This window comes from Triplophysa rosa, linkage group LG2, assembly GCF_024868665.1.
Source record: "Triplophysa rosa linkage group LG2, Trosa_1v2, whole genome shotgun sequence".
In the NCBI taxonomy this organism is placed as follows: Eukaryota; Metazoa; Chordata; class Actinopteri; order Cypriniformes; family Nemacheilidae; genus Triplophysa; species Triplophysa rosa.
The window spans coordinates 27,434,346-27,447,616 of NC_079891.1; the positions used below are offsets into that span (position 1 = coordinate 27,434,346).

Genomic DNA, 13,271 nt, shown 5'->3' on the forward strand with positions numbered 1-13,271 from the left:
TTTTGTTTGATGCTTTATTGAACATGTGACGAGGATAAAACTTTTGTCCAAAACTAAAAATCTGTTGCTTCCTTATTGATTTTAACATATGAACCATGAAGACGGTTACAGTTTCTGGGTCATGAACAAGAAGGTCAGTGTTCTACAGGTGTCTAATCAAAATCTTCGTTCACTGAATCAATGGCTGAACGTAGAACTAGAACAAATATGAGATCAATTGATGCTAAACAAGAAGCATGTGAAATTTAGGATTTACATTTCGCTTTAAATCTTTATATTGTAAGTATGGTAAGAACTAAAGTTTTTGAGCAATTTATTTTGTAAATATAAAATGTAATTTATAATGTGAGAATCTCCAGAATGTTAACAAACCATTCTCTGGGTTTTTTAAACAACCAGCCCAGTTGTGTTTCAATACTTGCAGTCACACATTCAGATCAAGTGCACATGTATGCACAAGCCTGTTAATAGTTGTTAAAAGGATATACAAATAAAAAATGTAGTATAGTGCTGTAGAGTTCAACCTTTCTTGAAACCATCTGTGACATAAGAGTGACTTCCGGCTCACCATGGCGGGAAATAAATGATAAGCGACTGCAGGGGGCGCTGCAGCTGCGTCACGCCAGAAATCTGCCATGACAACCGCACGCAGTTGCAGGCTTCCAGTTTTGAACCTAGTAGCGGGGAACGGGTTCGTTAATTTCCCCGCGTTTAACTTTTTAGTGAAACCGTTAGATTACATTTCTATCTGAACACTTTTGTACCGTCTTGTAAGACGTGAGATTGGTGGTTGGTATGGATCTGTGGAAAGCGGAGAGGCTGAACGCGCCGTCGGACTTCATGAAAGCTCCTGACGTAGGTAAACAAACAAAAACAGAATAAAGACATACGTAAACCAGCTAAAGAAACACACTCTTATGTATCAAATCGTTAGTTGATATCTGGCTGTGTATTAGCTGTTAATTATATATCGGTTTACACGACAAGCTGTGACGGATTATGTTATCTTGCTGTGCATGCGTCACTAACGTCAACGTTACTTGATTTATTAATATTATGCGTATTTGTTTTGTCTTAATAATTAAAAGGTTATATGAAATATCACAGTGAATTCATTTAAGGAACATGCAAATCTGTTAAAATGTGACAGTTGTGACTGTCTGTGTTCATGCTAGGACATTAACCTCAAGCTGTCCCTTTGTCATGTAGCATCTGGCAGTAAGGCTGCTCATCTGATGACCCCTGCTCAGTTTACTGGGGGTCCTCTGGCTCTGCCCACCGCCTCACATACAACACCCATCCAAGCCACGCCCACACCTGCAGCTACACACACCACACCCCCTTCTAAATTCGGCGAGATGGGTCTGAGCTGGAGAGAGACTGCTGGGGTTGAATCTAGGAGTTCAACCCATCACAAACACCAGAGCCGCAAGTAAACAAACACAAATACAGTATCACCGTCACACATGCATGCTGTTGTTTTATTTGCTGATGCTTAAAACACACCATTTTCTATCTTATTTATCTGTTCTTTTCAGTGTCCTTCTTTGTCTTTCAGGCTGCTAGAAGATGAGAGGAGCAGCTCAAAGGCCTTGCTGCAAGAGTTAGAAAGTTTAAGAGAAGAGAAAGAAGTGATGAGAGGAGAGATGGAGCGTCTGAGAGGAAGAGTGGAGCGCCTAAGAGAGCAGATCGGAGACCAGCAGGACCAAATAAACGGGTACAAAGATTTAAAGTGACCGAATGCAGGTCTGTTCGATTCACTGTGTGATGTGATCGATATGAATCGTATCTGTATATGTGTGTTCAGACATTGTATAGAGCGTGACGAGTCACACAGTGAATTAAAGAGTTGCAAGGCTGAGCTCAGTATAAGCCGAGAACAGGTAAATGCTTGCATGCGCTCTTCAAACTCTCGTGATTAGAATGTACTGTATGTAGAATGCGTATCACACCTGAATGCTGTCTTTGTGTCTAGATTTTTACCCTAAAAAGTGAATATGAATTAAAGCGGCAGTGTTTGGAGAGAGAGTTGCAGGACTCAGAACAAGAGACGGAGAGGCTGCAGCTCAAACTGGAGGAGCAGGTAAGACGTGAATAAACATGTGGTCGAGACACAATTAGACTTTTTAATGGTCAAACAGATACATTAAACATTATTTCAGGACTACCTTGTCATTACTTTTAACCAAGAGGTCTCAAGGCCATTAATAATGTATATATGGCAGTGTTTTGGACTTGGCCGGTCAGGTCCAAATAATTTTTAGGGGTCAATATACACATGAGTATACATTCACTAACTCTGTCACTATGAATTTTAGAACAGGATTGCTGAAGCTGCACAGGAAGTGACCTCGCTAAGAGCTCAACTACAGGAAGGGATTTCGGAGACTGACGACCTGAGGAATCAGCTGAGGTAAGTCAAAACTCTCTTGCTGATTCTGAAGGACATGTCATCACAGGTGTTAAATAATGTCAAATGATTTGTGTTTGTGCAGTGTTCTGAACAACTCGCTATTGGAACAGTCTGAGTATGTACAGAAACTGCGCAGATACATTGGCAGCAACGTCACAGAGAGAAAAGAAGAGGAAGATCTTAAACAACAAATACAGGTTCACGCAAATTCGAGCACATACTGGTTTAAAAATGCCATCAGTGTATTTCTTGTAGTAAATAAGGTTTACTCCTCTTGTGTAGCATTTGGAGAAGGAAAAGGAAGCCCTGTCTCTATCTGTTCAACTGCTAAATGTCCGAGTCAAATCAGCCAATGACATTCTGGCCATTCAGGAGAAAGAGTTGGGCGAACAGGTCATAACACACACACACGTATACATACCATACACGTGTTTAAAGTGAATGCATAACTGATATGATTTGTGGGACTTTGATAATTGAATTTGTGTGTTTAAAAGCACTTTGTGTCTATGTAGGCACAATCTGACCCACTGTATTCTGGCAGTAAAGCTGTGCAGATGTTGAGCGTTTGGAGACAAAAGGTTTTCATGCTGCTTGTTAAACTACAAACCAGAGACTTACAGCTCCACGTGGAGAAAACACATTTACAGAACATGGTAATGTAAAAACATGCATAGAGATACGGAGTATACACATTTAGTTCACCCCCCAAAAAAAAAAATTTCATCATTTACTCACCCTCAATTTGTTTAAAATCTGTATAAATGTATTTGTTCTGATGATACAAAGAAAGATATTTGGAAGAATGCTTGTAACCAAACAGTTCCATAGTATTACCATAGTAGGAAAAATTACAATGGTAGTCCCAGAACTGTTTGCTAGATGCTTCAAAATATCTTCTTTTGTGTTCAACAGATTAATAAAGCATTTTTTCATGCTATAGTAGTCAATGGTGGCCAAAACCTGTTTGTTTACAAGCATTCTTCCAAATATCTTTCTCTGTGTTCATCAGAACAAAGAAATCCATACAGATTTGGAACACCTTGAGGATGACTTCATGAAGACAGAATTTTTATTTTTAGGTGAACTGTTCCTTTAAAAGGATAGGAATCGGCAAGAAATAAATTAATAATTTAAACACACCCATCCCAGACATATGCATTTTTTTCTTCAGTCTAACACAAACAACGATTTTAATAGAAAATATCCGTGTGTAGGTTTCCTCTTTAAAGCAAGAAGTAGAGCGTTTGCAGTCACAGAACAGTGTACTGCAGCACCACCTAGAGGACAAAACGGCTCAGTTAGAGCTACAGCATGTACATGCTCAGGTACAAAGACATATACGCACGTCGCACGCATGCACATGTTCAGGGCTGTGCTTGTAGGGTCAGTTGAATTGAAGCTGTTATTGTACTATAGTACATTCTTTATACTAAAATTTCCAGAGCTCAAAACTTTTGCTAAACTACAACTTGAAGTCCGGAAATGTTGGGACGTTTTTAAATTGGAATAAAATGAAAACTAAGCATTTAAAATCACATGAGCCAAAATTTGATTCACAATAGAACATAGAGAACATAACAAATGTTTAAAGGGATACTTCAGGCAAGAAAAAAAATTCCCCATATTTTACTCACCCTCACGGCATCCTAACTGAATATGACTTTCTTGAAGAATAATGCAGTCGAAGTTATAATACCACGTATATTTTTACTTCCAAGCGGTAGAATGGTGGTCAATTTTTTAAGCTCCAAAAAGTGCATCCATCGATCAAAGAACTGCTGGACACAGCTCTGTGGTCTTAACAAAAGTCTTCTGAAGCAAATCGATGCGTTTGTTTAAGAGAAATATCCATATTGACAACGCTTTTAACGTTAATGTCTAGCTTCCATTATCCCTCGGTAGCGCGTGAACCTGAGGCTTGTTTTTCCGGCAAATGATGCAGGCGTGTCATAAGTTCCGGTGACGAACGCGGCATTTTTCGTTTTGTTCCAATAGGATGCTGTCTCCTCAGTGCAGGAGCTTTTTTTTCACCATCATTCGCCTGAAAAGCAAGCCTCTGTTTCACGCGCAGCAGAGGGATAACAGATGTTAGACATTAACGTTAATAGCGTTGTCAATATGGATATTTCTCTTAAACAAACGCATCGATTTTCTTCAGAAGACCTTTGTTAAGCAAAGGGCTGAAAAAGCAAGACATTTTGAAAAGATTCAGCTGGGAGAACATCTGTAACAGGTCTGTAACATGATTAGCTATAAAAGGGATCTCTTAGAGAGGCAGAGTCTCTCAGAAGTAAAGACGGGCAGAGGATCTCTAATCTGTAAAAGAGTGCGTAAAAAGATTGTGGAATACTTTAAAAACAACATTCCTCAACGTCAAATTGCAAAGGCTTTGCAAATCTCATCATCTACGGTGCATAACATCCTGAAAAGATTCAGAGAAACTGGAGAAATCTCTGTTCTTAAGGGACAAGGCCGAAGACCTTTGTCGGATGCCCATGGTCTTCGGGCCCCTAAGACGACACTACATCACTCATCGACATGTTTCTGTCATTGACATTACTAAATGGGCCCAGGAATACTTCCAGAAACCCCTGCCGGTAAACACAATCCACCTTGCCATCTGCAGATGCCAACTAAAGCTCTATCATGCAAAAAGGAAGCCATATGTGAACATGGTCCAGAAGCGCCGTTGTGTCCTGTGGGCCAATGCTCATTTAAAATGGACTGTTTCAAAGTGTTCTTTGAAATTTGACAATCTTGTTGGAAATCACGGACGCCGTATCCTCCCGGCTGAAGAGGAGGGAGACCTTCCAGCGTGTTATCAGTGTTCAGTTCAGCTGTATCTCTGATGGTATGCATAAGTGCCTATGGTATGGACCGCTTCCATGTTTTGGAAAGCACTATGAATGCTGAAAGGTATATAAAGGTTTTAGAGCAACATATGCTCCCCTCCAGACGACGTCTATTTCAGGGAAGGCCTTGTGTATTTTAGCAGGACAATGCAATTTAGCTTGGCTTCGTAGTAGAAGAGTCAGGGTGCTGAATTGGCCTGCCTGCAGTCCAGATCTTTCACATATAGAGAACATTTGGTGCATCATTAAATGAAAAATACGTCAAAGACGACCACAAACTCTTCAGCAACTGGAAACCTATATCAGGCAAGAATGGGACCAAATTCCAACACCAAAACTCCAGAAACTCATAACCTCGATGCCCAGACGTCTTCAAACTGTTTTGAAAAGAAGAGGACATGCTACACCATAGTAAACATGCCCGCGTCCCAACTTTTTTGAGACCTGTAGCTGGCATCAAATTAGAAATTAGCTTATTTTTTGCATAAAATTGTAACATTTCTCAGTTTAAACATTTTGTTATGGTCTCTATGTTCTATTGTGAATAAAATATTGACGTAATTTTTAAAGTCTTTTAGTTTTCATTTTATTCAAATTTAAAAAACGTCCCACCATTTCCGGAATTCGGGTTGTAATTTTCTACAAGAATGCAATTGTTTTAACATTATTTGCTGTAATACCATATACTGTATTCCAGGTCAGACCTTTAAGCCTCTGTAATATCTCCTACAACTCATTTGGTTGTTCATACTGTCATTTCAATGTCAGCTTCAACTGCAAATGGAAGAGTTTGGTTCCAAAATGAGTTAACTCCGTTTTTAAACATTTTCAAAAACCATGTTTTTTATTATGTTGTCATGTTTTTGTCGTGTTTTATTGTGTTAGTTAGCTGTATTTTTTGTGTTATTATGGCTTAAATCAAAACCAACCAACTGCAGTTTGATTGACATTAATTGGTATGCACAATAAAAAAAACATGATTTTTGATAAATTGTAAAAACGGAGTTATCTCATTTTGGAACCAGACTCTTCATCTTGTTCCCAACCTTCATGAGCTCATCTTGTTCTGCGTTCTTTATTTCTGCTGGATTTACAGTCTTAGCAAGTTTGATTGAGTTCAGTGATGTTGGCACTTGTTCAGCGTGATATTTAATCATCATATTGTTCATCTGTAATTATTCCTCGTATGCAGAACTTCTGCCGAAGTGATCAACTGTGTTTCACGGTGACAGCAATGAAGCTCTCCTCCTAAAAAGCCTGCAGGCTGGTGTGCGTTTCTGACAGCCTGTGTGCTTGTGTCTGTGTGTGTGTGTGTGTGTCCAGGGAGTACAGCAGCAGTTGGACAGTGCTTTACAGGAGAATGCCCGGCTCAAAGAGCAGAATAAAAGCGCTGAGAAATCTCTGATTGACATCAGTGAAACGGCACACAGGTAGCACACGCACTAACACACTCACACCCCATGCATTTAACCTGTTAGTGCCACTTTCATGTTAATCTTAGTTTTTGACCATACTTCCCTTGAAGTCCTGATGATCATGTGTTTCAAACATCTAAGAGGATGAAAAATGTTGGGTATTAAGTAACAAATACCTCAATAAAAACCATAGAAATTACTTTGGATCATTGATATTTAATCAATCAAAGGGGATGTGTTTTAGTGCTACACCCTTCAGCATGGCAATATGACTCATCCTGACTGTTCTGATTGGCTGTGATTTTTATCATGTCACAAAAACACAATGCTGTTTCTTGTTGTGCCTATTTTGGATGATGTCTAGGTCTCTTAGTTTTAAAAAGTCTTGAAAATACCAACGTGACTGTTATGATTAGATTAAAGCTGACTGTTCCTCTGACCAAACCCCCGAAGATGTCTCATCCATAAACATCTGTCTCTTCCCATGTTTCTCTTTATCTCCGCGCCTCGCTCTCTGTCATAAGAGTGATGTCAGCCGTAGATATGAAGGCAGGTCAGATGGAAGCAGGTTTGTCTAGTGTAAGTCAGCTCAACCACAGACTCACCTTTGCTGCCAAGCGACTGGACACGGTACATGGTGAGAGTGTCATCCGTGTTTGCGTAAGTGTGTGTTAGTTTTAATGTAGTTTCATGTATGTGTCTGGTTTGTCTGCAGGGCTGCTGTTGAGGAAAGAAGCTCTGTGGAAAACCAAACAAGCTACAAGGTCCCCGGAGCCGCAGGTGTCAGAGAGGTACTGATGCGTGGAGACAGGAAATCTCATTATATGTCATTATATCAAATGAATCATAGCAATTTGATTAATATTCATTAAGATGTTTTTACACAACATTGAATTAAAAATGTAAAACTCATCTTGCTGAATTACACATAATTACACTAAGTTCATATGACAACAGCCAACGTGCTGCTGTTTGAAATGTTTACTGTCGCATGATGCGTACCGTTTCATTTACTAGTATTACCAAAACAGTAGGTGGTCATGAGTGCATACTTGCATGCGGTAAGCAGCATGCTGGTTTCCATTCCGAATTTCATTGTCTTTGTTATAGCTTAATTAAGAGCCTCCAGGCTGAGGTGGCCCTGTTGAGCGCAGAGAGAGATAAACTCACGCAGGAGCTCAAACGCACACCAGACCTCATCCAGGCCTCCCTGTTTGATCTACAGCAGCAGCGTATGTACATAAACTTGAACCAAACACGAAACTTCTAGAACACTAAGGAAACAGATGAGCCGTGACGGTGTGTTCTATACCTCCTTTGCAGGAGAGAGAGAAGTGGTCCTCCTGAAGGACGCGCTGTCATGCAGTAAGGAGGAGTTGAAGGCATCAGAATCGAGCCAGATGGAGATTCAGAGACATTGTGAGGAGCAAGAGGGGACCATCGCGGAGCTCCGTGCTGAGGCCCAGAGACTACAGCAACAGGGTGATTCAGGTTTGTGGGTGTTAAATCTCAGTTCCAAGGAGTTTGTTTCACAGGCTTAATTATGGAGCGTATTTACTTATTTTTGAAGATGTTAAAACTGACTGGGTGTATGTGCAGTTATGCACAGATTATCAGAAGTCGAGAGTGTGTGTGCAGAGAAGCTCAGAGACATGGAGGCTCAAGTCAACACTGCAAGGAGAGAGCACACAAAAGCAGGTACATTGCACATTAACGTAAATAGCATGGTATATGCTTCTGACACAACTGCGCACACACACACACATTCTGTTTTGTATGCCTGTGTGCAGTGGTGGCTTTGCGACAGGTACAGAGGCAGGTGGAGAGAGAGAGGGAGCAGATGAAAGAGGCAGAGAGCGAGAGAGCAGAGCACACAAACATGCAGATCACACAACTGCAAAAACAGCTGAAACACAAGGACAAAGACCGCAACCTTCTCCTGGTGAGTGAGACAAACACACACACACACACACACACACACACACGCATGCATTGGCTTGGACTGGTTCTCGTTTTTTTTTGCTGTACATTATTTTGTGTGTTTACGCAGGCTGTGGTTCAGGAACAGGGTTTAATAAATGAATATAAAAGACTGAGAAGATCAGCCATTCAATCAACTGAAGCTTTAAAACAAAAACATCATCAGTCTGAAAGCAGAAATCCTCCAACACCTGAAAGTAAGCATGGGTTCAGACTCACGATCATTATTGCAATATAAATAGTACAAATCATGGACAAAAAGCTCTAAAACATATGAGAATTTATGAATGATCATAATGATCACAACTTCTCTCTCAGGTCTGCTGGGGGCGCTGCAGGCTCTTACCGCGGCAGTGATGGACAGCTCGGAGGAGGAGGATGAAGAGGGTCAGGCCTTCAATGTAACACAAACACCCCCTGGTGCTGATACACATAAAGAATTGGGCTGAACACACCATTCAGTTCTCTCTCTCTCTCTCTCTCTCTCTCTCTCAAACACCCTCACTGTCTGTCAAACCGCTCTCATGAGATTTGATGTCTGTTTTATGATTGAATAAAAGTGCTTTTTGTCAAATTTGGACAGCTTGCTGGATTACAGATCTCTTTCGGTGCCTTTACATCAAGTTTGTATTGGCTTCCATTAGGGCTCTCAATTGATTAACATTTTTTACTCAAATGTACTCTATTTTAAATGCAGGTGTAGATGAATCTATAAATTTGGAAAGATTATTGAGGGCGTGATTTATCGACCATCCTCTTGGAGCAATTGGGGTTCAATGTTACGCTCAGAGGCATATTCAGAACATTCATGTCCCTAATCGATTCCTGCCCCACATTTTTTTCCTCCCTCAATATACTGTTTCACTCAGATATGTCGGATCACTGGAATTAATAGGTTGGGACTTGCGCAATATTTCCGGTTAAAGTTATAAATAATAGGCATGCGTGTTTAACCACTTTGTCCTTCCTGTCGCATTTTTCCTGGTCGAGTTCTTCACGCTTTTAAAGCATCTCCATACTTCTGGGAGTATAACTTTTAATTCAGCCTGGGCGACACTGTATTTTGTGTGTGTGTGTTGTACAGAGAAAGGCATCAATCCCTGACTGCTTTTATCTTTATAAGGCTGGTAATCCATCTTGCTCAGAGACAAAAACTCTTTCCCTGAATGAAAGGTGACGTTGCTCATGTAACCATTTTGCTGAACTGCAGCTGGCCTGTGTGTGCCTTTCCTGAAGCGCAAAGAGCTGCCAAACAAGATTTGAATGGATACGAATGCATGGAAGTGTGTGTAGTAGCAATAGACGGTTGACCCGCCGCAGCTGTATTAGAATCTGAGGTAAGGTTAACAAACATACATGACCTGGACTAAACTGTTTGTACGTAATATATCAAGAGTTATTTGTCTGAAAGGAAGTTCTGTATACACTTGAGATTTCACTCATGAAAACCATCCATAGCCTTATATCTGAGTCTGGCCTCAGCTCGACAGAAACTGGGATGCAATTTAGCCTGACACACACATACACTTTCCTACACTCGTTCTCACACACACTTTGCTCCTGGAGGGCGCTGTGCAGTTGGGGTTCAGACCTCTAGCAGACGGACAGAGAGCTGCTGACAGGGCACGTTTGCGTAAGCCACACAAGGACGGGGAGAGTGCTTTCCTGGGGGAACTTTTGGAGGACAGACAAACAGATGAATGCGCAGGAACGTTAGAACCCCACTGCGTCCCCCAAGGGGGTTAAGTGGGGGAACTTAATGATGGATGAGGGTTTGATTTCCTCTGATATCTTAAAGCCCCTAAATAATTCCAGTATGTGGGGGTGGGAGACTTCGTGCTGTTGTTCTTTTGCCGACAGGCTGAGTTTGATCTCCTGCTCTCTGATGTCATCAGAGCCGGCGTCATGGTAGCTGACCTATCGTGGTGGTGCCAAACATTCTTTAGCCACACCCCCAGCAACTATTTAAATACGTTTGCAGGTTTGTCTGTAACATTAGAGAAAGACTTCTGAGAAAATTGGTGAATTTAAAGTGTTGGAGGAAGAAGACTTACAAACTTTGACAGTTTAGTTTGACTTTTAAACACAGATACAATCTGCATTAAAATATTTGGATACATTTTACAGCACGTTTGCTTTGAACAGCATGTTTGCATTGAACATCATAAATAAACCTCCCCTGTAGTACCACATTTACGCAGCAGTGAGTGCTCTGGTTCTTAAGCGATCTTACAGGCTTTGTGTCTGTCTGGGGAAGACACAAAACTGTTAAAGGAATAGTTCATCCAAAAATGAAAATTCTGTCATCATTTACTCGGCCTATTTTCATTTCAAACCAGTATGACTTTCTTCCGCAGAACACAAAAGAAGATATTTGAAGAAAGTTGGTTACTGAACAACGCAAACAACCCATTCACTTCTATTATGGGCACAAAACCAATGCAAGTCAATGGATGCCAGTTAACAACTTTTATAACAATGAAAGGATACAGAGACAGGAGAACAGAAACATTATTCCCCCCCCAAAAAAATAAAAATATATAAATTAAAATTCTGTCATCATTTACTCGCCATATTGTCATTTCGGGCCTTTGTGACTTTCTTTAATCCGTAGAGCGCGGGGGAGGATAATTGGGAGAAATTTTAGGCCCATAAGTTGGTAACCGAACAGCATCGGCCTGTTAACCAGCCAGTTACCAACGTTCTTCAAAATATCTTCTTTTGTGTTCTGTGGACGAGGGAGGATCGTGCAGGTTTGAAATGACAGGAGGGTGTCTAAATGATCACAGAATTTTATTTTTGGGTGAACTATCCCTTTAAATAATTGTACACATGTGATTATTACAGTGTCTGTGACATAAATTAATGCATAATGTGCTTAAAATCTCCTTTTGTGTTCTGCGGAAGAAAAAAGTCAGACAGGTCTGAAATCACACGAGGGTAAGTAAATGATGACAGAATTTTCATTTTTGGGTGAACTATGACTTTTAATGTCTGTGGCTTACTGCTGAATCTGAGATGATGACTGAACGTAAATGTAGATATTAATCTAACTAAGGTTATTTGTCATGACTTGCAGTGTTGCAAAAGCACTATAGGATAGATTTTATTTGAATAGTAATACAAAAAATATAAAAATGTAATAGCTATTAAAATGTAAAAATCTCTGAATCTGATTTGTTCTTTGAATAGTGTGTAAGACGGCAGAGACAAGTTAGGAATGTGTTAGTACTTATACGGTGTGTGTATGTGTGTGTGAGAGAGAGTGAGTGAGTGTGTGTGTGCTCAGGGCAAGACTCTATGCTTCAGTGGACCGGCACTGAGGAATCTCTGCCTGGAAAAAATGCGGGGAATAAATGATGAAAGAGAAAGAGAGAGTGATGGCTGTTAAGGCTGTGTTGTTATGTGTGTGTGTGTGTGTGTGCTCAGTCAACCATGGTTTCCTATTACAGACTGTGAGTGAGGGATGTAAACACACACACACTCACACAGAAAAATGACTGCTTCACTTTGGTTCCCTATGTACTCATATCAGGTGCTTCATGTGTGCTGTGCTTGTGTCAAATATTCTCATCACTTTCAGCCTGTGTGTCATCCAGTTTCTGAAGTGGACAGTCGGCACCACCTCAGACCTGTGAACAATATAAAAAAATAAAACGTGTGAAGCACATTTTCTAATAACAATTGTTTAGAAGCTTTGGCTATTGTTTGGTGATTCATCCCTTTAGTGAATAAACAAGAAAAGAATCGCAGGCATTGCAGTTAGTGCTCATGATGCAAGTTTGGATTTTTTTCCGGCCAGCAGGTCGCGGACCGACAATGAGCTGATTACTAATTAACTTGCTAGCTACTGTATTGACATTTCATTATTTAAAAATCAGCTGTCATTGGTGTAATCACTTTAAGGACCTTAAAATTAGATGTTTTAAAATGCTTAAATTATGCACGTTTAACTTTTTTGTGTTGTTCCATATCCAGAAATAAATGATTTCATTAGCCGGACATGCCTGGCCCAAAGATAACTTCAGGTCTGTGTTTGGTTATACTATAACCATTTTTTTTAGATTAAATTTATTTAAATATTACTTTATATTTTATTGTATATTCATTGTATTAAATTATATTAAAATTACTTAACAGTTATAGATTCTTTGCGGATGTCTACCGGAAGTTAAGTTTGGGCCACATAGTGTTTATGTTGTTGCTGCTGAAACCATCTATAACCCAATAGAAATGACCATCTAGTTAAACACATTTTAGTGTAAAAACATGCACAACAGCAAAATATTTATTATTAAATAATTGTAGTAGCTCCAGTTTATGTACTTTTTTCAGCTAGATAGGTTATAACAATCCCTAAATATTTATTGTTATTAAATTACTTTGTCAGGATTTAGGAAAAGTTAGGAAAACTTTAATTTAAAAGTTATACTAGCCTTTAATTTACTTCACAGCCATATGTTTTGCTACCTTCTATTCCAAAGAGTATTTTATTTATTCTATCTAGTGCCCCCAATTGCAAAATGAGACACCAATATATGTTCTGTTTTCCCGTAAGAGACCATTTATTAATTTTGTCAACTTTTATGAGTACACTAGCATACAATG

General features: G+C 39.8%; 1 protein-coding gene across 3 annotated transcripts; it reads left to right on the plus strand.

Moving 5' to 3' along the window:
- The first annotated feature begins 627 nt into the window (after positions 1-627).
- On the plus strand, positions 628-9,253 carry cchcr1 (coiled-coil alpha-helical rod protein 1). 3 transcript variants are annotated; one of them, XM_057361424.1, is made up of 19 exons: positions 628-859; positions 1,210-1,432; positions 1,559-1,717; positions 1,808-1,883; positions 1,976-2,083; positions 2,319-2,413; positions 2,496-2,610; positions 2,696-2,806; positions 2,929-3,069; positions 3,631-3,741; positions 6,592-6,698; positions 7,208-7,320; positions 7,399-7,474; positions 7,794-7,915; positions 8,007-8,174; positions 8,283-8,381; positions 8,474-8,625; positions 8,734-8,860; positions 8,982-9,253. In XM_057361424.1, the coding sequence occupies exons 1-19, from the start codon at positions 796-798 to the stop codon at positions 9,110-9,112; spliced, it is 2,298 nt and encodes a 765-aa protein (XP_057217407.1). In that variant the 5' UTR covers positions 628-795; the 3' UTR covers positions 9,113-9,253. The 3 variants fall into 3 exon arrangements, with proteins under 3 accessions (XP_057217407.1, XP_057217417.1, XP_057217428.1); XM_057361434.1 differs by having other exon boundaries at positions 628-855; XM_057361445.1 differs by lacking the exons at positions 8,734-8,860; positions 8,982-9,253 and having other exon boundaries at positions 8,254-8,381; positions 8,474-8,601.
- Positions 9,254-13,271: the final 4,018 nt, after the last annotated feature.

Bases quoted from the DNA above. Each gene is read 5' to 3' on its own strand.
- cchcr1 (XM_057361424.1), top strand. From the start codon at position 796: ATGGATCTGTGGAAAGCGGAGAGGCTGAACGCGCCGTCGGACTTCATG. The intron at 7,321-7,398 runs GTGAGAGTGTCA...GTTTGTCTGCAG, and splicing joins GCGACTGGACACGGTACATG to GGCTGCTGTTGAGGAAAGAA. The intron at 7,916-8,006 runs GTATGTACATAA...CCTCCTTTGCAG, and splicing joins GTTTGATCTACAGCAGCAGC to GAGAGAGAGAAGTGGTCCTC.